Source organism: Crassostrea angulata, chromosome 7, assembly GCF_025612915.1.
Source record: "Crassostrea angulata isolate pt1a10 chromosome 7, ASM2561291v2, whole genome shotgun sequence".
In the NCBI taxonomy this organism is placed as follows: domain Eukaryota; kingdom Metazoa; phylum Mollusca; class Bivalvia; order Ostreida; family Ostreidae; genus Magallana; species Magallana angulata.
This window is the reverse complement of record NC_069117.1, coordinates 51207453-51233695: the sequence shown is the minus strand read 5'-3', so window position 1 is coordinate 51233695 and position 26243 is coordinate 51207453. Positions and strand designations below refer to the sequence as shown.

The 26243-nt window shown below is 32.6% G+C and overlaps 2 protein-coding genes and 1 long non-coding RNA gene across 9 annotated transcripts; 1 reads left to right on the top strand and 2 right to left on the bottom strand.

Moving 5' to 3' along the window:
* Positions 1-23141, top strand: LOC128192708 (glycerol kinase-like). 2 transcript variants are annotated; one of them, XM_052865604.1, is made up of 17 exons: positions 1-209; positions 1931-2004; positions 2342-2448; positions 3899-3976; positions 4208-4287; positions 4648-4785; positions 6653-6762; positions 6871-6973; positions 7110-7177; positions 7742-7784; positions 7885-8044; positions 8643-8739; positions 12275-12359; positions 20007-20127; positions 20875-21018; positions 21593-21670; positions 22235-23141. In XM_052865604.1, the coding sequence occupies exons 1-17, from the start codon at positions 150-152 to the stop codon at positions 22330-22332; spliced, it is 1644 nt and encodes a 547-aa protein (XP_052721564.1). In that variant the 5' UTR covers positions 1-149; the 3' UTR covers positions 22333-23141. The 2 variants fall into 2 exon arrangements, with proteins under 2 accessions (XP_052721564.1, XP_052721565.1); XM_052865605.1 differs by having other exon boundaries at positions 22230-23141.
* On the bottom strand, positions 14639-19990 carry LOC128192709 (uncharacterized). Of its 6 annotated transcripts, none has more exons than XM_052865606.1 (8): positions 18485-19990; positions 18123-18401; positions 17973-18023; positions 16964-17008; positions 16686-16754; positions 15636-15746; positions 15480-15519; positions 14639-15377 (listed from the first exon to the last, which is right to left on the bottom strand). In XM_052865606.1, the coding sequence occupies exons 1-8, from the start codon at positions 18534-18536 to the stop codon at positions 15278-15280; spliced, it is 747 nt and encodes a 248-aa protein (XP_052721566.1). In that variant the 5' UTR covers positions 18537-19990; the 3' UTR covers positions 14639-15277. The 6 variants fall into 6 exon arrangements, with proteins under 6 accessions (XP_052721566.1, XP_052721568.1, XP_052721569.1 ...); XM_052865608.1 differs by having other exon boundaries at positions 16704-16754; XM_052865609.1 differs by lacking the exon at positions 16964-17008.
* Positions 20061-24638, bottom strand: LOC128192711 (uncharacterized). Its single transcript, XR_008244560.1, has 3 exons — positions 24573-24638; positions 21536-21710; positions 20061-20169 (listed from the first exon to the last, which is right to left on the bottom strand). It is a non-coding gene; the product is annotated as an uncharacterized LOC128192711 (long non-coding RNA).
* Between the last annotated feature and the right edge of the window lie 1605 nt (positions 24639-26243).

Below are 26243 nucleotides of genomic sequence, written 5' to 3'. Positions count from 1 at the left end.
TTCAACCCACACGGTTTCCTTCGCAGTTGACCCAGCTCTTTGACTCGTTTGAGTGTGTGCAGTTGATATAAGATTGATATATAGGAGTTTATGTAGATTAGATACAAGCAATGTAAACTCTGATAGGCAAGCAACCGACAAGAGCAGTTATGGCGTCCAAAACTCTTGTAGGGGCCATTGACCAAGGGACAAGCAGTTCAAGATTTTTGGTAAATGTGTTTTTGGACTTTAGTTTAAATGCTGTACTGTTGAGAGTATAACATTATTTGATATGCATGTTAATCTATTATAACACAGTCTCATGCAAAGAGGGTAATGCAGGTTCACATTAACCCATGAAATCGGCCCAACAATATTTTCTTGACTGTATTATTTTTAATGTCTGACAATAGATTTCTTGTTTAAAGTTTTAAGCAAAAATATAGGATTTCCTTTAACTGTCTTTGATAATGGTTAGACATTCAAAATATCTCTCTTTAATCGTGGCATAACCCTCCACCCCCCATCCAATCAAACTAAGTCAACATGCACAAAGAAAAGTATGCCGTCATGGAATCAAGTGAAGTTGTACTCAAAGTGATCAACTCATACCCAACACAGACCATTGGTCTGGTGATGAACAATGATAAGTGGATTGTAAATATAAAAATTAAGCTGTTAACAAGTTAAGGTTAGCTTTTGATATAATTACAAATAATTTAGAAATTAATGAGATAATTGAAAGTAGAATCTTGGATATTTTAATGTCATATCCATTAAGTTTGCCAAAGAGTTTTCTATATTCAACTATTTCAACATTTGATAGATAATTTCTGTTTTTAAAAATGCAATCTTATTTCTAAAAAAAAGATCGATTGATTATATTGACAAATTAAAAATTCTTCTCACTCTTTCATTGATAAAGCAGACATAATAATATAATTAAAGTCATTTTTTAATCAAACTATTTCATTACAAGTCTGTTTAGGTACGAGACGGTTTGGTTACGAGTCTACTGTAATTCGCCAACATGCTTGATAATTGTTTATGCTTGCAAGATAATTGAGTTAAACATGCATGTAATCAATTTTTAAGAGAATCATTAAAGTTTGATAATGATAATAACTTCATGTACTGCCACTATTCTCTGCAATTTAGATGCAGTACTAGATAACTACTGTATGTTGACATGATCGAGGCATAATTATGTCAACAAGCAATATAATTAAGCAGACATAATTATATATACAGGGAATCAGCGATACAATGGAACCTGTGATATAAAGAGGAGAGAATATACATTATGCCTACATGCAGTATTTTTAGGCATGTATCAACTAATTCACATCAACATGCAAGATAATTATGTTGATATGTGACTTATTTATGGCTTGATGCTAGTAAATTATGTTTACATGCAGGATAATTCAATAGATAAGTCTAAGTCTACAGTTATAATTATCTTGCATGTTGACATTGATAAATAACACTTAACAGATTAATCCTGGATGTTGACATAAAAAACTCACATACTGATCAACATGATAATCTGGTATGTTGACATAAAGAACTCACATACTGATCAACATGATAATCTGGTATGTTGACATAAAGAACTCACATACTGATCAACATGATAATCTGGTATGTTGACATAAATATCTTGGTTGTAAACAAAAATTAACTTGTAGTTGATACAAAATGCATATGTTAAGGTAATTTAACTCCAATTTTGACATTAAAAAAGTTTCATTGCAACATTAGAAATATGTTGCATAATGCTTGTATTATGGCAGATACTTGCAGTTCATAACAATTTTGGGAAAGAAAAAATATTATGAAATAGTACTTGATTTTATTGTTTATTTTTATAGGAAGTATGTCATAATATGGAGGTGTCCAATACCACCTTAATATATGTTTTTCTTTGAAAGTTCTTTTTCAATTTCAGATATTTTGCAGTAAGACGGGGGAGTTGATTACCTACCACCAGACAGAGATTCAGCAACTTCTTCCAAAAGAAGGGCAAGATTTCTTAGCTTTTATATTAATTCAAATTGCTGCAAGCAATTTAGCAAGCATTGTTTTTGTCCCATATCAATTTCATTCTATAACCCTTTACAGCCATATAATTTTTTATGATACATTAAACACAGTACATTTATTAACATCAAAGCAATTACATGTACATGTTTATGTATCAAGTTTGTCTTAATACTTTCTCCTGCTTGTATTGGTATTCCTAAAATTTGTTTCTTCTAGGATGAATTTAAAACCCCCATCCCAGAATTTCCTGATATGACAACCATCTCTTCAGTTGCTGCTGAGAAATGTTCATTGATGTCTTGTTTTATAATTGTAGATGGGTGGAAGAAGATCCCAAGGAAATCTTGCAGTCCGTCCATGTATGCATTGAGAAAGCAGTGGAAAATTTGCAGGCACTGAATCTGAGTGTCTCTGACATTAAGTGTAAGATATTTTTTGATCTGACATGGAATAAATAAAAAATAAAAGCATAAAAGTCCTTTTTTAAAACAATTTTCCACAGCGCAACTAGAAGTTTTGCTGTTAACTAATTTTTTAGCTCACCGAAAGGAAGTCGGGGGGAGCTTATGCTACAGCCCCAGCATCAGCGTCCAGACCTGGTTAAAATTTTTGTTGCAGGTCCCTTATCTAAGTTATTACGTGTCCTATCTTTACCAAACTTGCATGGAGAATGCATCTGGACCTTCTTATGGATTTAAAAGAGTTGGATGCTGAATCTTGGCCATGAATTTCAGATGCTGGAGGAGGTTAAGGTTTCTGGAGCAGGTTGAAGTTTTTGGTGCAGGTGCCATTTCTAAGTCACTACTGGTCCTAACTTCACCAAACTTGCATGGATGGTGTTTCTTATGATACTGATGCACCTGTAAAGCTGGAATGCTGAATGAGCCATGGGTTTCAGAAGCTAGAAGAGGTTAAGGTTTTTAGAGCTGGTGCCCTTGTGATGGCCATGTCTAAGTCATCTCTGGTCTTACTATATATAGTATCTTAAACAAACTTGGATTGATGGTGCAGCTTTTAATATATAATTGATTTAAATGATAATAGACAAACATGATTTGAATAAAAAAATCATGTCAAATGAATATGTCATAATAAGATAACATCTTGTTTTCCTTATACATGTAACATATCATGGTATAAATCAGAACCTAAGATTTTCATTTATGATAGAGGTGGTCTCTTATTGTTGATGCTTCATCTTGGTGAGCTTTGTCATCTTTTATTACCTATGTTTTCTTTAAAGCTCACTTACTTCCGGTAGGTTGACCATGTAATGACGAATCAGGATATGATAATGAACATGATAGGCTTGAAATATGTTTACTTATGGGAGTATATAATGTGACTTAATAAATAATGCATGCATGGAACATGCTCTTTGTGTTGGAATACCGGTAATTTTCCACTTAAGCTTGTAGAAAAATATTGTTTTGCAACAGACATTTTAATTAAAATATCAACGTGATCTTCATGGTGTTTATTTTTAATTACCAGAACTTTGTCACAAGATTGTTTTTTAATTTGTCTGTTACAGAATTAAACAAAAGAATGTATTAGTGATATATTGCTTATTTTAAAAAGAAATGAGTATAAATGAAAAATTGAGATGATTTAGATACATATATATGCATATCATAATATCTTATTGCATTGCCACTGTTATTACTTATTAGGTTTGTTACTAACTGACTATGGAAACATATTGGATTGATCAATTTCATAGATGGCGAGACTTCACCATTCTGTCTATGAGATTCGTCAACCAGATTTATTTTGTGTAAACGATGGTGCCCGAGGTATGATTGAGATTGGTATAACTACATGTACAATGTATGTGTACATTGTACATGTTTAAACAATGACTTTATTTTAGGCGTTGGTATAACCAATCAAAGAGAAACCACTATTGTATGGGACAAGCTGACTGGACAGCCACTCTACAATGCTATAGGTATCTCTATACACCTGAAACTTTGCATGTGAGATTAGAGGCAAATTCATAATGTAAAAATTTTACATTTATCTTATACACTTTTTATGCAGGAAAAAATATTAGTTTTAAAACTTTTTGACATGTGATTCAATGCTTAAAATGATTGATGTACAAACTAGAGTGTAACATGCATGTTTATATGTTAATGTAAGGAGAATTATATGAGTGTTTTGTACTTATCTGTTTTAGTCTGGCTGGATACAAGAACTTCTTCAACCGTTGACAAGCTGATTGCAAAGACCCCACAGAAAGACAAAGACCACTTAAGGGTAACACATAATTCAAATTTTTAAACTCTGTCACTAATTCTCCTAGTTTTTCCAAACTGCAGGAAGCTTAGTGTACTGTTGTCTAACGTTTAGTCATTTGATGTGGGTAATCATTCCAAAAGTAATTATAAATGGGTTTTTTATCTGCTGAACTAATGATCAAAACTGGTGAAAAGATGGCCCACTCTCAAAGGAACTTAGGATATTAAAAATTTATGCTTTTTGTATTAGTGCATCTTTGCTAGCAAAGTGGACCAAAAACTCTTTGCTAGTGAAGATAGTATTTGTGTCATGAGTTCATTTCACAATAAAAGCACTATGAATTGCATTTACAAATGAGGTGCTTATTTTCCTGAATAGGCTTACTGCGGGCTTCCCATAACAACATATTTCAGCGCAGTGAAGTTGCGATGGCTGATGGAGAATGTAGAGCCTGTGAGAAAGGCTATACAAGAGAACAGGTGCTTGTTTGGGACAGTGGATTCCTGGCTCTTATGGGTAATTTCTTATGTCTGTGTGCAATACATGTACAATTAGAAATTTGCTATTTTCATACCATAAAATCTTGTGTATAATACACACTTTTTTCCAGCCAAAATTTAATTAAAAGTGGGGATTGCGTGTTATGCATAGGAACAAAATTTCTACCCAATTTTTCAGGCTGTGATTTTGGATACCGCGGGAGTATGACTGCAGATATTGCTTGATATTTGCATATCCATTGTTCTTTCCCACTGTAAGCCTATACAGAAGAACTGCAATTATTTTTCTATAATCGCAATTGCTCTGTCTGTATACTACGGCGTCATAAAGGATACATTAAAGTCTGAATGCAATACCTAAATGTCTAGGTCTAGGCTAATACAGGGTATTTGCGAGTGGTAAAATGCAAATATAAGTAATAAACAACGATCATTTAGTGAACATGGCATTATGAATAGCAATTGATCTGCTGGCATATTTTCCATGATGCGCTAGCGTGCATCATGGAATATGCCAACAGAACAATTGCTATTCATAACGCCATGTTCACTAAATAACGTTGTTTATTTCTTAATTATACAAACTGTATGATTGCAAACTAAACTTGCTTTGTCTGAAATACCATATTCTTAATTTTATTTCCATGTTTTAAAATATTTATCCTCTCTGACTGCTATTCCTTGCATCAAACAAGTTATCAGCAGTGTATTCACCATTATGTAAGCAGCCACTTGTTGACTTGGCACGTGGTTAGTGTTTGTTTAACAATTTCCATTGTCAGAAGCATGCACCTGTCTGAGAGTCACCTGTCTGAGAGTCACCTGTCTGAGAGTCTCGTGTCTTAGAGTCTCGTGTCGGACTTCACTGGAGTTCTCTAGTGCAGGAAGAATGGCAATTATCATGATTCATTTAACTTGTTTATTTGGTGTCCAGTTTTGCAGTTATAAGTTATTGCTTTACATATACACTGTTAAAAATAGATCAATCATTTGTACGACTTCATAATGACGATATATGATGTACATAAGTTTCTTCACAATGTTTATTGAACAAGAATCAAAGAGTTTGACTATAATTAATCAATTAAATCGTTTCTTTTGATGTTGTTTGATTTAGATCTGCAAACGTTATCGCTTTAAAGCACTAAGCTCGGTTGCTGTTCGTCTCTTCATACAACTTCTCCGCTGTCGTAAAAAAAACTTTTCTTTACCCATCATTGAAGTGTCAGATGATATTTGATACCAATGTAAATCATACTGTCCTTTACATGTAAAGTTGTAAAAACGAAAAACAATAATATGTTTTTCTTAACTCTGCCCATTTAATGTTCATATGGTACGCTTGTCATCAATTATAACATTCATCAAATATTAATTGCGCCTGGATTTCATTATGATAAAAAAAAACGGTTTGTGTTTTTTGGGGGATGAGACTTTGACACTAATATTTCTTTGGCTAAGTTCCAAATTTTAAGAAAAATAGCGGCCTTCAATGTAATCTCTCAAGCTATATTCCGATTACAAAATTACAGAAATTGCTCTTGAATTATAAAATTATCATTAAACATTGATAGTTTTGGGGAAAACAACAGCTGTCAATTTGGGTGCATATTATATACAGGACCTACGGTCTTTTTGTCATTTTTTGGCCAACTTTTGGGGTGCATATTACATGTATACACAAGCGGATATTATATATCAGTGTGTATCATTCACAAGATTTTATGGTAGTTTTTTCCTGGCTTATTCCTGAAATTATGGTACCGGTAAATGCAAATTTAGCTATATACTCTTTATAGTTTTGTAGCATTAGAAAGATTTTATGTGTTTTATTGAAATAGGAGACAACATGTGAAACATTGAATGAATTTTATTGTGTGTAGAACCTGACAGGAGGTGTTAGTGGGGGTGTTCATGCCACAGATGTAACCAATGCAAGCCGCACGATGCTTATGAATATTCATACTTTGAGATGGGACGAAAAGCTTTATGGGTAATTTTTCTTTGATTATTTACAGTGATTACCAAATATTTTGCCTACTTTCCCAACACATATGTGATAGATAGGTTTGAATAAAAACTGTTGACATTTTTTTTTCAGTTTCTTTGACATACCAATGTCCGTTCTTCCTGAGATCAGGAGCTCCTCAGAAGTTTACGGCCAAATGAAAATGGGACCTCTACAAAATGTTCCTATATCTGGGGTTATTATAGGGTTATTTATTGTTCACACCTAGTGACTATGTCCCAAGCGTTTTTGCTCCTACCCTATTTATGCGGAAATACGAAAATATAGTCCAGACAAGCTTAAAAACTGATGTCTTTTGTGTTTTATTTTAGATTTTGGGAGACCAGCAGTCAGCAATGGTAGGACAGATGTGTTTTAAGCCTGGGCAGGCAAAGAATACGTAAGGATGCCCAGAATTTTATTTGTTTTTATTTCTATGGAGTACGTTAGTAAAATGGTGCAAATGAACTACATGTACTAGTATTCATTCAATGAAGGGCATTTTCATTAAGTTGTGAGAGTGTGCTTTCATTCAGTCACTGGATGTGCTTTACAGTCATTTATCTCTGTGTGATGTGTAATTTCAAGAAAGCTGAACATGTGATTTAAATGTGCTAATAGCTTAAAATTAATTTAATTTATATTTGGTGTAGTTCATTAATCATTTTTGTGTGATGTGTAATTTCAAGAAAGTAAATGTGCTAATAGCTTTACATTCATTCATTGGTTGTGTATTTACTATAAATGTTTGTGTGATGTGTAATTTCAAGAAAGTCATACATGCGATGTAATCTTAAAAATGTAATGTTTTTTGAAATGCCGTCAAAACAGTCTGGCAGCTAGTTTATTTATCTTTTAACACTTACATATTAACTATGACAAATACACATATACCTGTATACTTCACTATAACAAGATGAAAGAATGACAAACTGCTAAGCTTTATAGAACTTTGTTTACATAGATACGGCACAGGATGTTTCTTATTAATGAATACAGGAACAGAGGTATGTGGAAAGGTCATCCTATTAACTAGAATTTCATTTTCAGCTCAATTAAATTGGCAATAGTTGATGAACATATTTTTCCTGCTGATCTTTTGCCTAGGCTGTGGAGTCCAAGCAAGGACTTTTGACCACTGTGGGGTATCAACTTGGAAAGAATAAGCCGGTGGTGTACGCCCTAGAGGGAGCCGTGGCTATAGCAGGCGCCTGTGTGCGCTGGCTGAGAGACAACCTTGGGGTGATCAAAACCTCTGAGGAAGTGGGTAAGGCACATTTCAGGTTAAAGTTGAATAGTCATTGAATTCAAAGCTGTTTGTTATTAAGGCTGAAGGGATGTTAGTGGTTGAGGAGATGGAAGTCATTTTGTCTGCATGTAGGATGATTCCTTCAGATGTAGAAGTTTTCAGAATTGTTTCTGGAAAAAAGAAATAATGGAACACAAATGATGCATGCAATTGCATACCTGTATTTTGTGCGCAGTTTTTTTAAGTTTGTAATTTCCTTCTTTGAACAAAGAAATCATATTTCAGAAATGATACTTCAATGATCCATGAAATAAAATTGTTTGTGTAGCATTCCACCTTAAGATTTAATATATTTACCAGTATTTTGGATGGGAATTTGCCATCCTAATAATTTTTTTATACATGTATCTTTATTTTACATGTTGATCAAACCAATAACTAAATTAGAAGTTGATATGGGAGACAAACAGTTCTGAACTGTTTTATATTGAATAAAGCAGACTTTACCAGTATCATTCAATATTTAATTGGTCTGCAATGATGATTCCATTTATTTGAAACTCTTACAGTATAACATTCTGTAACATTGTAACATTACTTCTCCTCTTCCTTGTAGAGGTGCTCGCTGCTAAGGTGGACAGCACACACGGCTGCTATTTTGTTCCTGCCTTCTCTGGCCTATTCTGTCCATACTGGCAGATGGACGCAAGAGGGTATTGAACTTTTATGTAATATTTATCATCATTATTTTTACCAAAGCATTCCTTAAGTCGGATATCTATTTGCCAGTGAAAACTTTGAAATTCAGCAGAAACTTTAGTATGATGTCGGAGATCGTGTTGTTCTAGCTTACTTATTAACAGCTCTATCCCATTGTTAATTATAACCAGCAGATCTTTAAAATGTCAGCTTTCCTGTTTATGCCAATTTTTTAAATATTGTCTCATATTGCATCATGGCCATACTCTATAGGATGAGAATATTTAAGAAATATGTTACGTTAAAGCGGTTAATTATCAGGGAATTTTCTACTTAAAAGCAAGTGCTGTTTACGTGATATAATTCTGTATTTGAACTTTTGTCCTTTTAGGATAGACTAATGAACTCAAAATTGACATTAGAGAGACTGTACAGCTGAAAAAACATGTGTGTTTACCCAAAATTAACATTAAAGAGACTGTACAGCTTAAAAAAAAAACATGCGTGTTTTACCCATTGTAATGTTAGGAAACAAGAAATAACTTTGATTGTTACAGTTGAAGTACATAAAAATACCTTTCACATACCTAACTAATGAAATTATAAGCTTCAGGGTCATACAAACTATATTAATCTTGATATATTGTTTATTTGTACCACGTGGATTTTGATTGACAGTAATTGACATGTGCTGAAAACTACAAGATCTTTGCTCGACTACGCTGATCATTTTTATGGCTTACGGCCATCTAGTTGCCGGATAATCTTTACGGCAAAGAGTTCAGTTATCTGAACATGTGCGACAAAAAACAGTTCTATTCGAATGTTGCAAAGTTAACTGTTTGTTGTTCATAATAAATATATTTAAGCAGGATTATATTTTCCATATGTTATTATCACTTATGTTATTGTAACCAATATGAATTGACTTTATTTATATAAACTCGAATTCTAACGCGAATGAATATTAACTGCAGACGTGTTTTCCCAAGGCCTTGTTTGCATAGAGGTATAGGCCATGCATCACACAGTGCCGCCATGCTTTCCGCTATGCATACTTCCATGTATTCTAAGCAAAAAATCTTTTCCCAATTATTTCAGATCCTAACAGTGATAAGTAAATGTAAAGTTGTCGTTATTTCGTTCAATCTCCATAAAAACGTTTGCACCCGCAGAGAGCGTCGCTAACTTCGATCGAAATCGATCTCAGGGGGAAAGTGTTTAACGGTTAAAGAACTGAACTTATGATTGAGATATATTGAAACTGGGATTAAAAATCGGTAATAAATGCATAAATAGAGGGGCAATTACTACTTGTTTTAATATAATGTGCCTTCTTCGACACCTCCGCCATTATCGAATGTTGGGGATTTTCCAAGATCTAAAAATAGCGCAATGTTCCCTCAATGGAGTTACCTTGGTTGTGCTATGATTGAACTGTTTATTTGTCGTAAAAATATTGGAAACTTGAGACCAAATGTACTCAAATAAGAAAACAATATACAGTTAAGCTTGATTGCAAGTCATATACGGAAGCGATGTCACATTACTATAACATAGAGACATCGTATAGTATGCCTCTGAAAATGACTGTGTATACATGTCATGTGAAGAGAGACTGACTGCAAAGTTATAGTGCAGTAATTAATTTTAATTAAATTTGGTGTCAAAACAAGTTTTCTGTAATTGCATAGTTCTGCCTGTTTCTTGCCCTCCCCCTCCAAAGAGTTTATCTCTGTACAAAGGGAAAAAAATAAAACAGAAGGTGTTAGAACTGCCTTGTGAATCTACATTTCTTATAAAAGCTTGTAAAGGTCAGCCTCTTAAAAAAGTAGAAAAAAACCCAGAAAAATATGAATAAATATACATTTATGAAATACAAATAAAATGGAATAATACTTGTTGGTGTAGATTTCATGATAATTCATTAATTATAGTACATAACATGCAGTACATTTCATCATTTGGTTATATTATTTTTACGCACATAGATTTCGCGCTGGCTCTGGCGCTGTTACGTCGCACCGTGCACCAACTATCGCGCAAGTTCATAGTGCGTAGGAATACAAAGTGTACTGATATTTGAGAGCATGTTGGTTTTAAGTGTTTTTGTGTCCTATATAGTTGAATGAATTTACAGTTAATGTACTTCAGTCGTTGGATAAAAGAAAGAAACAAATTGTCTCATATTGGAGTTTGAGTCTGACATCATCATTATTATTTTATGCAGTCTATGATTTTCCTAAAAGCAATGGTGGTTTCAACCAATTGATAAAAGAGGCGTCTAGATTTCAATCCTGTCTGTTTCGGTCACTAAGGTTCGACCAATCAACAAATGGGGCATGTTGATATCGGTCCTGTTAGTTTCTATAGATCTATGAATTACATGTAGCTAGTTACTTTCTATAGAGCTATAAATAAACTAAGGTTTCCGTAAGAAATAGAGGGAATCATACGTGATCCAAGTAAATATAGTCATATCAAACCCGTAAGCCATTATGGCCCTTCAGGCCTTTGATTTCAAGTTGGTTTTTGGGAGTTGATTTTAATCAACTGTCCTATGCAGTTCCTCTGGTAAACCGGAAGTGAAATAGAGTTTGGACCGGGTCATAATAAAGACGTGAAATATTAAAGACCTGATTCAGAATGACCTGAAACTTTTAAAAATGATATAAACTTTTATGTTTTGCATCAAATAAAATGACTTTGTGTGTGTGATTACATTTGTATTATATTTCCATATGAAATGTGGTAGAATATTATCATGAAATGACATCCATATTAATTACTTACCGTTATGCAAAAATATGAAAGACTTGAAAATTTGTATTGACCTGAAAGTTTCAGCTGACCTGAAATTTTTTTTTATCAATAATACGTTTCTATGTTCTGCATCAAATTACATGACTATGTATGGGGTTTTACCATACTGTACATGAAGCTCGGAATTGTTCTTGGAAAAGCCAAAAAATTCATATTAGAAAACATGTGCACAATATTAATCAGATACAGCTGAGGAACTACCTGCCAATAACCTTAACTTTGCTCGTACTTCAGTACTTTGATTAATAAGGTGCACTGTACTGTCTTAAAATTTTTAAAGTTTGCTTTAAAATTATGAAATAAATATTTAAATCCTTATTTATGGTTACATTGAAATTATTGCACTTCCTATTAAACTTTTCAACCGTTTTAATTTCTGATAGGAAATTACTTGCCGAGCCTATCTAAGCTAAATATTGTGTAGGAGGGTGGGGGGATATGACACCATCCTAGGGGGCTTAGAATTTGGGTAAAACTTGATGCAGTCTTTAAAATAATTGTACCTACACCTTATTTTTTAGCAGACAAGCTACTAGTAGGACAGGGTTATAACAATTAACCCCTTTGGCAGGTTTTGGTAAAGGCTTTATTGATCATATATCACGTGTTCCTAATTAATTGCATTATTCTTTTAAACAATTCTCTGTTTTGGCATTAAACAGAGAAACTAACCTAAAAACAATATTTCCCCAAATTTGTGAAATGATTTATTTATTATTGTTTCAGAATCATTTGTGGGCTAACCCAATTTACAACAAAGGAACACATTGCAAGGGCTGCCCTGGAGGCTGTGTGTTTCCAAACAAGAGAGGTAAGACGTTTTTAAGGCAACAGTCTTCTTGCGGATGAGAATTTTACATTTTTTAGGAATTGAGCCATGCTCGACAGTCTTCTAGCGATCATCTAGTCTGGCATTCATCCAGGTTTTTAGGTCACCTGAGTGATTCAGGTGACCTATTGCAATTGGTCTTCGTCTGTCGTAGTACGGTGTGCGCCGTGTGGTGTGCATCATGCATTAACAATTTTACATTTTCATTGGCCTATTGTTGCTATTTTTGGTGTGAAAGCATCTCTATGGTAAGAGAAATGCCAATTTTTCAAAAATCTTTGACTCTATGGCAAGCCAAAATGGCTGTATAGTGTTAATGCATATAATGGTAAAAATAATCTTTTCTACTACCACACACTTGTAAGGAAAACTGAACACATAATTTTGTAGACCAGAAAGTCCTCTATCAAAATTATAAATTTCATGTCCCCGAGGTAGGGGTTTTGACCCTAGCGGGGCCAAAATAATCATTAATGCATTTAATGTTTTAAAAAATCGTCTTCTTTACTTCTGCTGATACTGAATAAAAACTGACTGCCTATAAAGAAAGAAAATAAAGCCATCTATCAAAGTTTTTGAACTTTCTAAAAAAACAAATATGATTTTTAGAAGTAAAGTAATAATTGGCAAACCAAAATCACTGGTATGCAGTCCATGTAAAGGGATTTTTGGTATAAATGCCAGATGGGGATGAAATGTTAATGCAAGTTGAATATTCTAAAACTGGAACAGGTGAAGTGTGTAACAACAGCCATTTTATAGATTTTGTTGTTGTTGAAATGCCCAAAGGGAGAGTTTCTGTCTGCCCCTGGGGATGGGGGATGGGTTGTTGTTTTAAATAAAACATGTATACTAGCTACCTTATTTTAGTTTATCTATGAAAACATATACACATAAAACCTATCTTGAAAGTTAAAAATATGGAAAAATTATTTTCTTTTGGTTTCATAGTCGTTTTTGAAAGATTCCTGGCCGGACGGTGGTTGTCATTACAATATTATAATTTCTCTACTCCAGAATGAAAATTATTGTTGAAATTCAGTATCTCGAACACCGATATCTCGAATACAATGGATATGTCCAAGTGATTTTTAAGTACCAAACACTTGAACTTTCAGCATTTTATCCTGATATTTTGAATACTCGGATATCTTGAAGTTTTTAACCAGTCCCATCTACTGAACTTTATTCATTTTACAACGATTGATAACAAGTTCTACAACGTATATTAATATCTCTCGGTGGCACGGATGTTAGCGCAAAGGGGTCTTTGTTGTGGGAAGAAGTCAGAGTACCCGGAGAGAACCCATGTGTCCAAGCGGGCGACCTCCATTCCCTATTACAACCACTGTCGATCACGGGGATCGAAATCGGGTCGCAGCGGTGAGAAGCAAGTTCATTGTCCATTATGCTACTTGGACACCTAGTCCCATCTAATTCAAGATAACGAGGTTTGACTGTAAATGCATATATGAGACTCCTCGACAAGTCTGTATATGGGCTATGGTACTCAGGTGATCGTTAATGCCTATTGGCCTCTTGCTTAGAATTTAGAAAGTTTTTTGGATTAAACAATACTGGAGCATTTAAAATGGTCTCATTAGCCCAGTTATTATAATGTACATGAATATATACGTTGCAAAAGTCATACTGCAGTTACTGAAGTGACTGATAAGGCCCATGGGCCACTTGTCAATTTGATAATATATGCCTAACTTCCTTACCCTACACCTCAACCCTCATTTATTCCTTTTTCATAAACTGACCAGTAATGTTGATAAGGTATAGTATATGGCGTATGGCTGTACCTTGAAATATTACTGATCAAGTCCGAGTCACACATCCATTCACCTTTTTTTTTTTTATCAGAAACCCTTTAAACTTATTGTTGTTGATATTTTAATCTACTTCGAGGGGAAGTTTTTCTCCTTTGATTATTCACGTAAGATACTTGTATTAAATCATTTTAAATAATGTAATTTATTGGCTATTTGAATGAGAAAAACTCCAAAACAACAAATTTCAATATAATTTATTGAGTGATAAAAATGTTAAACTCGAATTATATAGTTTTTAAGTGGCATATTCTGGCAAGTATATAGAAGTATATTAAATATTTTTGTCTACATACCACTTTTGCTGTCTTATGTATGGTATTAAACTATTTCTAGGAAATTACTTTTCTTTAGACCTTCAGATCAGTTGAATTAAAATTACTTGCAAGGTAATTGTCATATTTTTTTTTTTGGGGGGGGGGGGGGGGGGGGGTCAAAACCTTAAAATGCCATTCTATAAATCCTTTACAAGTTTAGGTGACCATTAAGGACATTTGGACTCTTGTTAAAAGTAATGTTTTAAAAGTACTTGACACAAAATGGGTTTTTGTAAAAGTCAACAATGATTTATTTTAAAGATTTTGATATGAGATGACACCAAAAATCAAATTAACATTAATTGTACAAATGCTGCTGTGTTTAAAACTTCCATTGTCAGTAACCAATGCATTGAAATGACAACTGATGTTCCAGGGCTGGCAAAAGAAAGCCCTGTATCACCACTTCAAGTTTTTGCAATGCATCTCGACAGTTTACAGTGAATTAATTTATTTTTGTGATGACATTATTTTCAAACATCATAAAAAATGATACGCAAAAATTTTGCGATAAAAATTTTTAATCATTGTATAAAATTACGATGCAAGTATAAAGGTTACATATTTACCCCATTTTTGGCAAATTTTATGACACTTGAATATAATAAACTCATTGCTCATATATACACTTCTACTGATTATAAAAATGTCATGAACATAAAATTCAAGTATACTTGTAATTATTACATGAAAATAATTATGAGATACATGATCTTTCAATTGAAAAGGTTAAATTTCAATAACAATATTAACGCTCAATTTCCTGTGCTAGTGAGTATTGAACTTCATCGTAATAGTTTGGAGTGTCGTTGGAATAGCATGTTGATTTCACATTGACTCCAGCTGACCTTATTTTGAAACAATATATACAATTTGAAATTTATATAAAATCAATTGTGATGACAATCAGGAAATGCATGATGGCAATGAGGAAAATATACATATTATACCTGGCAGACTGGGGATCGTTCTGCTTGCTGCGTTTTGTACCTAAAAAGGAAACTATATATATACATGTAATTGGTTATCAGGGGTATAAAGTTCAAGGAAAATACTTAATCGTTTTTACATTAGTGAGGCATTTTTTAATGCAGTGTACTTTATACCTTCGAACTTCCTTATGATGTGGAGGTACGTGAGAACAATGACTGCCCCAATTGCTACAGGGAAAGCAAACATTGACACCCAGAAATAGACGTCGCAGAATCCACTGGAATCTGTGCAGAGAGTGGGTTTAAAATGATATGTTTAATTGTACATGTATCACTGTGTAATATTTCTAAAAAAAAAATATGGCAATTAAATTACCAAAATTTTATTATAAAAATTGTCTCATTTATAAATTTTGAAGTTATACGTACCCCCCTGATATGTAGCTAATTCATTTGATTAAACTAATCCATTGAAAAAGCACTGAACAGAACTTGTGGCTAGAAGGTCATAATTTCCAACTTTTTCTTATTTCAGAGTTAATCTTGCTTTTTGTAGGATGTAATGTTTTAATTTATTTAAGGGTTGAGTATTAAAAAAATCAGAGAGAAAAGCCATATTATAAGTGTATAAATAATAAAAGTTTACTGAGCATAAAAAGCATCAAACAAAACTATATGAAAAATGTCAAAATTTGTACTTATTTACACAAAACCATGTTGTGATAAGAGAACATTTCATTTTTAAGTGATTCGATCACTCCATTTTGAAATAGAGCGAAAATCGGCAGAAAATTACTGAATATGATGGATAGCATGATGCATGGGGAGTCCCAGCATATAAATAAAATTGATGAAAAAACTATGCAATTTTGGATAAAAAATATGATTTCAAAAAATTTAGTTTTAAGTATATATTGATTACAAAAGCCCCAGACGCATTCAAACTCATGATCTACAGTTCACAAGCCAATACTTTAATCGCAGAGCTTTCATGATATTCAACCAAATTCAATATTTACAAACAATTTAGCAAAACATTTACTGGTAAATTGCCATCTTGTGAAGTAGTGTTTAAAAAAGAAGTATCGGTATGTCTTGATGTAGTGAGGTACCTTAAAGCATCTGTGTTTAGTCAATGAGACCTACGCATTATGTATGTTAATAGATCATGTCTACAATTTATTTTTTGTAGTGCTTTTAATATAACAATAGTAAAAGAAGTACCGGTAAAGTGTATCATACCTGTTTCTTGTGTTGGTGAAATCTCGGAGGATGATTGTTGAAGGATGCTGTCTAAGCAAATAAATTCTTTTATATTAGAACAACATTGTCAATAACACACATATCACCTCTTATATGCACAAAAGTTAAGTTAAAATTGGGAAATGAATAAAAAAAAATTAGAAAAGTTTTGTTTCTGCAATAAAGTTTCCATTGGCATTGAAATTATTTAATGTGTTGTTTCTAAATGATAAAGATAAAAGCAGTAAAAATAATGATACTTGTTTTTGGTGTCGGTGTCTGTGAAGATGATTGAAGGATGCAGTCTAAACAAAATTGAAATGCATTATATGTATAAGCACCATCAATGACAACAACACACAAACAACCTCCAAATGCACAAGTATGTTATAATCATTTTATTTGAAATTATACATCTCTTTTGCTGTTAGTTTCAAGAAGATTGGGGGGGGGGGGGGGGGGGGGGGGGAGAGAGAAAACAGCGCATATGTTCATTTGGTTTAATCATGAAATACAATTTAGAAATTATTTTTTTTAATTAAATTTATTCAAATATATTATGATACAAGTTTGCAAAAGTACATTTTCTAACTATGATCAGTTTTTAATATATTTAACAAGCGTTAAGAGAAAACAATATTGTCTTAAATTTTGGTGGTATCGAACCCACAACATAAAAAGCCTAGGTATACATGTATTAGGTTAGCTTTTGTTTTGTGATTTCCGACACAACAAAGTAGGTTGTAAATACTATGTGCTACTTTGGCCACAAATTTACGGACTTGTATTATTTTTTTCAAAAGGTTCAATTGTTGGGCTACAAAATGATATTATTAATGTAAAGTTGGTCATCTCTCCACCTTTTTGTTGATTGAAATCGGTTTGTTTTTCATTAGACCTTATTCAGACTATGAGGAAATTATAGAGCACAGACACACACTTTAAAAGATATAGTCTTGAAGTATGTTCTAAAAAATGTTACTATTTGGAGGATTTAATATGTTTACACCTGTTTGAGTCAACACATTCTAAGTATTGAACACATTCAAGGGTTACAAATCGATGAAAAGGTAAATTCAAATTGTTTTTGATAATTTTTTTAAAAAAGTACCAGATTAATTGATATTTTAATCTTTCAGTATCTTATCCATCTGTGTATAGGCATTTTACATGCCTTTTCCACCCATCTTTGTTTTCATGTATAGTTTTGATTGGCATCAAAGTTATTTTGTGTATTGTTTTAAGATAACAGTAATAATTTAAACATACCTATTTTAGGTGTTGAAATCTCTGAAGATGATGATGTCTGAATGTTGCAGTCTTAAACAAATTGAAATCTGTTACACACAGCAGCACTGACAACAACACTGTCAAACAACCTCCATATATACAATAACTACCAGTGGGTTATACACTTACCTCGAGGAATTAAAACATAATTCTCTTCCTTTAAAGTCCAGTCTCGTACTCTTGTACCGGTATTATTTATAATTCTTATAGGTGTCCAAGTTATATTGTAGGATTGACCTGGCTGTACATCAGCATAAGTAAATCTTCCTCTACTCGTCTCGATGCCTAAATTATCTTTGTCCCTTACATTCCGAATAGCAATGTAAACTTCAGAATGAGTTTCTTTATTCCACTGTATGAGTACAGTACAACCATTTGCAGTAACGTGAACATTCACCCCAGCAGTACCTGTAGAACAAAACTTAAGATTTATCTAGTTTATGAATAAAACATACCTTCTAATTACTGGGGTAAAAATAAAAAATACCCACTGACAACTAGGAAAGAAACACATGTAAATATTGATGACAAGAACAGTTCCATTGCTAAACCTTGATAACTATACTCAGAAAATTTATTTCATTTATATGCATTACCAATCAAGGAAGGCATTTCGTTTATTGGCTGGGAAGTTTTGCATGTTCATGTTTCCCATATAGATGATGTATTTTCATAAATACTAATTTTTACATTTGTCAATGTCTTTGCTTGTGATAACACTATGTATCGATTTTGTACTATACAGTCCAATAAATTCAAATGACGTAAAACTATAGCACCAGCGGGATTTGCTTTTATATATATATATTTTAATATTTTATCATACAATGACTGAAAATTATATAAATATAAGTAATAAGGAATCATTCTTTGATTATTATGAGGTGATAATTTCAGTTGGGGCGTTAAACTACTCAAAAACTACTTTAAATCAGTAAGGGTGACCTTGAACCAAGTTTGTAGGTCTAAGGTTTAGTCTGAGAATCTGAAGGTCATGTGTCAAACACAGGTGATGATTTCTAGTGTCTCATGATCAAGAAATAGAGAAAAATGGTGGCATTTAGCAAGAAATTCAAAATACAGTACTAATTTTCATATTCCTTGAATTTTGGTGTCCCACCAGGAAACCAAGAATGGGGTAGAAAAAAAATGTTCATTTTTCCTACCTCCGGTACATATTACATGTATGTTTTGATATTCTTTTTTTCTTAAACAGTGTAACATACATGTATTTCAAATTACAAATAACCACAAATTCAATTAGAACTAAACTGGTGCGTGAATTGTGTTTAATAATAGTACTTATTGCTACATTTAAGAATTTCATGTATCTGATACATCTACTTTTAGAAATGAAGAAAGTACTGTATACTGGGAAATATTTGCCCCCATTTTTTTCCACCCCTTTTGCCCTTGTTTTCAGCTGGCAAATTTATGACTGGGTGAATTCTAATGTCTCAAACTACCTCTTTAAACCCAGCTGAGTTCGGGCAAATTCAAGAATGGCAAAACTGTTTCAAGTGTAGATGGGCAAAAATAACCCTGTATATACCTGGTAGTCATTTCATATGGTCATGAAAATAGTTCAATGCTGTCTCTATAAGGTAATTGAATGTTTATATGGAAACAAGGCAGTGTCTGCAGTGGGCCAATATCAGTGGCAGCTAGTTGACATGGTATCACTCATATAGTGTGATATTACCTTTGGCCTTTGTTCTATTTGACCATGCATGCAGCAAATCCATCAAAAATGCTTAGAGCAGCTGGGGTAGTAATATACATTGTAATTTAATTGTCTGTATTGATACATGTAACAGTCACCAAGAAGTTCTTCCATCAGCTGTTGATAATGTCATGTCCTCAGTCTGTAGAATTGTAGAAAACAAAACATCCACCTATGACTACTGAGGATTAGGGATCTTAGCTCATAGTAAGCAAACGGGAGTGTGTACTACTATACAGATTAGGTGTTTGTTAATTGCTTTCATTAAATAACATCCTGTGTACTTACAGATTCTTGAAGCAATGGGTAAGGACAGTGGCATCCCCCTCCAGTCTCTGCAGGTTGATGGAGGGATGACGGCCAATCAGCTGTTAATGCAGCTACAGACAGACCTTCTCGGAATCAGTGTAGGCAAGTATCATAACACAGGAAGTTTGGCCTTGTTGTATTAGGCTATTTTTGATGTAAAGGTCATTTAGTAATGAGATAAACAAACTCTAGTGTCAGGTCTTTTACTACGGTAGTAGATGTTGATAATTGAGACTAATTGTATTTTGCTACCTTACCCAGATTTGCCACATTGTTGAAAAGAAAAACATCTACACCTGTATCGTCTACATGATTTTATGAATGAAAATGAGAGGAAATGGTGCTAATGAAGGAATGGTTTATTAATAAAACATTCCTAAATGAGTTAAGCGGAGATGTTAATGTATTGATAATCTTATCTTTATGTCACCGTTCAAATAATAGAAATATTACGTCTGTTTAAGGAGTGGTAATCTGGACTGTTTAGGTCTTGTTATTACAATAAAGCTTCATATTTTCACTATTTTTGTATTTATTATTAAACACTTGCAAATTATTTTTTTTTTGAACGGGGGGGGATTTGAATATACACACATATATCTATCTATCTATCTATCTATCTATCTATCTATCTATCTATATCTGTATATATATAACCATACTGGCCTAGCTGTCTCAATGTCTGTCTGTGTGATTGATAATTCCAGTGCACATCAATTAAAGTCCTGTCCATAACTTTATTAAGAAGAAACAAAATAAGTTTTTCATGTGGATATTGAATATATAAAAAAAAAAGACCCATCATTGAATATATATGAGCCTATATAGTCTCATTCTATAATTGTATAGTTCGACCGTCCATGCCAGAAACCACAGCGTTGGGGGCGGCCATGGCTGCTGGGGCGGCAGAGGGGGTGGGGGTGTGGAGCCTGGACTCCAAGGACCTCAGCAATATCACCACAGATACATTCAACCCGTGTATCAGAGAGAAAGGTAAACCAAAGAATCTACTTAGGGATGTATTTACTAGTTTATTGATACCTCTGTTTATATTTTCTATGTATAAAATTACATGAAATAAAGTTGCTATTCTCTCTAACTGTCAAATAGTTTTCGTGCTATCTACCCATGGTGAATAGTCATTTTAATTATCCACTGACATCAATTTTCCTCGTTTTTAACTTTATAACAACTCTGGTGTCGTTTAAATCAGAGTCCAATAACTCGAATTTGTTTTTAAAAATCCACTTTCGTTTCAAACAAAGTTTTCTTTGGTATAGTGAAATACCTATTTACTGAGTGTTCAGATAAAAGCAAAAACATTTTGTTGTATGTTCTTTTGTAAAATGCACATCATAACCTTGAAGTTGCAGATATGCCTTCAAGTTGTTCTAATTTTTTGGTATATATAAATATAAAACAAAATCCAATGTATCAACTATTTTTCTCAAACAATGAACAAGGATAATAGTGAATTGACATAGTAAGACACTATAATGTTAGAGAATACCAGACTGGAGAGCCTAATTTTTCAACAGTGCTGATTGCTAGGCTTTATTTATTGTAGAACGAGATGCAAGGTTTATTCGCTGGAAGCTTGCTGTTCAGCGATCGATGCACTGGGAGACAGCGGAGGATGTAGTAGGTAAGATGTCCCATCATTCCACGATGTACATGCAGTGGTCCTGTAAAAGTGATTGTAATGCTAAGCTTTAGGATTTATCAAAAACATGACTGCATGTACTGTTCTAGAGGGGGGTCAGGGGAATCTGGACCTACTGGTACTTTATACGAAATTCAAATGGTAAATTTAAGGGGGCTGGGTGTTCAGCAAAATTAACCACCAGATCCACCTAACTCTTCCTCTTTAGGAGATCTATTTTTTCTAAAAATGGCAACGCCCATCCAGCCGTCTTAAAATAGGTCTCAGAAACCTTCTCACTGCAAACAAAATTATTCCACACCCCTCTTCGTGGGAAAAATTATTTCTACATTTGCCTAACAAGGAAATAACATGACCAAACACTTGTGATGAAATTTCATGTCTCATCGGCATGACTAGTAATTCTTTTTCATATAACAATAATCTGGTTGGTTTTATCCAATAATTCTGCTAATGATAATAAATCGGTAGGACAAAACATTGAAACCTGCCGTTGGCCTGTGGTATTGCTAATGTATATCCTGTTTTTCTTTCTTGTAAGATTAGAAATCCAGCCTTGCCCACTGAGCACAATTCCAGGAGGCATCTTTATAATCAGCAGCTTAGCAATGTTTATGCTCTCAGAAATTATACCACATAGGTGATAGTGTATTTTTATCTCTATTATTTAGTTTATAGAAAGCTTATACTTTTTCATGTTTTTTTTATATGACTTGATGTGAATTTACAACTTTTTAAAACATCAATCACATGTCTATTACATGTATTTATGGGAACACATGATTATTTACAAAGTTGCATATCTTATTAGTTTACATTTATTTTTTGAGAGAGAATAGAAAGGGTGTGGATTTTGTTGCCTCATATATGTGCTTAATACGTTGTATTGAAATATTCACACCATGGAGAAAAGAAAAGAAAGATTCACAGGTAAATTGTTTTGTGGAACATGATTTTAACTCGTGTAACATTAGACAATGGTGCTATAGGTACATGCAGATGAAATGCAAGGTATTGAAACTTTCAAAGAACTGAAGGAAAATAATTATATTCATCCAAACAAACATCTGTGAAGATGATATGGAAACTTTAATATGTATTCAATTTTATTGGCATATGCATATAATCTTAATTTGTCATGAGAATAGTCAGAAGAATCATAAGATGGATTAATCAGTTGTGCATAAATCTTTCAAAGTTTCCTTCCAAAATATCTTTTGGTCATGCAATATGTACAATGTATATGAATCTTTCTAGTCATTTTGGTGCGTTCTTCTGACGTGGAAATGTGTTAGAATTATTTTTCTTATACAGCTGTTTTTTTTTATAAACGATTAATGAGAGTGAACTGTGTTGTCATAATATTAATGAAATCTTCTGTGATATCTGAAGTGCATGTATTTAATGAAACTTTGTTCACAATTTGATTTAAGTAAAAGATTCCAAGAATGTTGCCATTTTTGTTTTGTTTTAAAAAATGTACTGATGGAGACGGTAAGTGGACATAGGTCATTTATGGCCAAGAAAATGCACCAAAAAGTTTGAAAATTTTCTAAAAAGTGAACAAAATCATCATTTCCTAGATTTTATCTTTTATTTGAATTCAAGGGTCACTTGATTCGTACAAAATAATCATATCAATGCTATATTTAGATGTAATTAGCAGGTAATGCCTTGTACATACTCTACTTTCATTTTTGTTCCCTACAAGTGGCCTATATATATTCTATGAAGCAAAATATGTGTATATATGTTTTTAAAATATGTAACAATTCTATAGCCATTTGAATTTTTAAAAATATACTGCAAAAAATGTATATGGATGATGTTGAAGACAAACAAATGATGATGTGACATAAAAAATTATTTAGTTTCAATGGAAGGGATGCTTTTTATTTCTCTCTCAAGGGACAAGAGCGTACAAGGCTTGACAAATCCCCTGTATCCAGGATTTTGAAATGACATAAGAAATATAAAAAATCTTTACGTAAGTGTGCATCCGTACATGTATAATACAGAAGTGCATTTTCTGACAAATAAATAATTTACACTAATGCATATACTTGGTGCTTATCTACTTTGTTTTATTTGTTCACTTTCTAAACATTGCATCATACATGTAATAATTATATCTGTGCTAGCGCTATTTTTATCCGACATTGCGTGTACAGAAAATAAACATAACGTAATTGTTGTCATTATAAAAATTGGTATTTTTTTTTCCTCATAATAATCCAATAAAAAATGAAATGCAGTGTATATGATTCGAACACCATCTCAATCGAGAAGTAAGTACTACGAGCCTTCGCCTATCGTAGTGAGCTACATTGACACAGTGAAGTTAAGGTAAATAAATTTAACTGCTTGACAAAAATTAATAAAACTTTTTCGGTGAAAACCACGAATTTGATCCATTATGGGTCAATATTCAATATTGAAAGTCAATAAAAACTTATTCTTTAAATAAAAATACTTTTAGGATGGAGTCAGGACTACGAAAGACGAATAGGGCCACTTAGAAAAATATTTTTATCTCTTAACTACGAGAAAAGATCTCGTTATTACGAGTTAATTGTCTCGTAATTAAAAGATAAGATCTCGTAATAACGAGAAAAGATCCCGTAATAACGAGAAAAGGATCTCGTAATTTCGACTTATTCGTCTTTCGTATAGGACCCATGCATACATAAGTTTGCAATTTAGAACAGTGAATGACCGAAGATTTTGGCAAAAAACGTACAAGGCCTGACAAATCCCCCGTACCCAGGATTTTGAAATAGCAAATGAACATATAAAAAATCTTTATATTTGAAACTGTGCACCAGTACAACTGCATTCTCTGACAAATACATGATAAACAATAATATATGCACTTGCTACTTACATGTTTCTCCTTTGTTTTATTCGATGCATTACAGCATGATCTGTGCTTTCGCTATTTTTATCCGACATAGTGTGTACAGATTATGAACATTACGTAATAGTTGTCATTATATAAATGGTATTAGATATTTTTTTTTATATATTAATCCAATAAAAAAGCAGAACATGTTTTACTTAAAAGCAAATGGATTAAAAATGAAATGCCGTCTATACGATTCGAACGCCCTATCCATGGTGAAGGCTGGACTACGAGCCTCCGCTTTTTTTTTTTTATATCTTTTATTGATATTCAACATAATACACACTGTACATATCAATTCTTAAAAACAGCAATGTCTAATAAACAAATGAATTTATACAAAAGGACAAGTATTAAAAAATAAATATCAACACACCCTCCGTTTCTTTAACTAGAGGATTTCTGTTCAAAAATAATTTGGAGAAAATATTTCTTCTGTTTTCCTTGATACACAATTGGTAATGATTATATGAAATAAATTGTCTTAACATGTATTTACAAAATTTAGTAACATCCATCTTCTGTTGACTTTTGATAAACAGTTGTCGTCGTTTGTATATACTTAATCTACATATTGATAAAAAGAAATTAACAAAAAATGTATTTACATTTTTTATACCCGTTGACAATGATGAGAAAAACATCTCATCAAATCTTAAAGTATTGAAAATATTTACATCTACATCTTTGAATAATGTTTCTAAATGATACACAACAAATTTGTTTATAAATTCATGTAATTCATTACAGCCAATAAATAAATGAATAATATCTTCATTTTGTAATGAGCAAATTGGACAACAATTTGATTCTGTTTTGCCGATTTTAAATAATTTTTCATATGTAAATATTGCATTGTGATACATCTTAAAATCTAATTCAATAATTTCAGGTGGTTTATAAGACTCCGATAATGTACCCCATCTTTTGAAAAATACATCAGAATCATCAATATTAAATTTTTCTTTCCAAAAACTATTTGATACAGGATGTTGAAACAATTTGTGTAGCAGTAATTTGTAAAATATTTTAACGGTACATGTACTAAAAACTATAGATTGATTTTCATATTTTACACAAAAGTCTGCAAGAAAAGCCATGTTGTGAAACTCCTTTTCTTTTACATATTCTGTCCATTCCCTCGGAATGCTTTCTAAAAGAGTTCTGTAATTTTCCTTGATAGCCAATACATTTACATCAGGGTCATACTCTTGAATAATATCAACAATATAAGAACTTGGTAAAAAACCCGGTATAACTTCATATGCTATATGTTTTACATGTGTAACGCCTGCCTTAATAAAAACATTCCACTTTAACATTTTACCTTTGTTTGTTACTTTTGGATTACAAAAAAGACAAAAATTATACACGTCACTTTCTTTTTGGTTAAATATCACATAATCTTCTATTGCATACCATGCGCTAAACATTTCTTTGTAAAACTGAGGTAATGTAGGTAAGTCTTGATTAAACAATCTCAGTAAAAATATTTCTGAATTTGCGCCTAAAGAACATATCTTTGACAGGTGATATTTTAAAATGTGTTTCCACAAAAAATCTTTCGATGTACAAAAATATTTAGCTAGAAATTTAAGTCTAAATGATAACATTTTGAGATAAATATCATTCAACATTAAACCTCCATTATGT

Bases quoted from the DNA above. Each gene is read 5' to 3' on its own strand.
- LOC128192708 (XM_052865604.1), top strand. From the start codon at position 150: ATGGCGTCCAAAACTCTTGTAGGGGCCATTGACCAAGGGACAAGCAGT. The intron at 7,178-7,741 runs GTAAGGATGCCC...TTGTTTACATAG, and splicing joins CCTGGGCAGGCAAAGAATAC to ATACGGCACAGGATGTTTCT. The intron at 8,740-12,274 runs GTATTGAACTTT...TTATTGTTTCAG, and splicing joins TGGCAGATGGACGCAAGAGG to AATCATTTGTGGGCTAACCC.
- LOC128192709 (XM_052865606.1), bottom strand. From the start codon at position 18,536: ATGGAACTGTTCTTGTCATCAATATTTACATGTGTTTCTTTCCTAGTT. The intron at 18,402-18,484 runs GTGGGTATTTTT...TTTGTTCTACAG, and splicing joins TGTTTCTTTCCTAGTTGTCA to GTACTGCTGGGGTGAATGTT. The intron at 15,378-15,479 runs GTATAATATGTA...TTTCAAAATAAG, and splicing joins AACGATCCCCAGTCTGCCAG to GTCAGCTGGAGTCAATGTGA.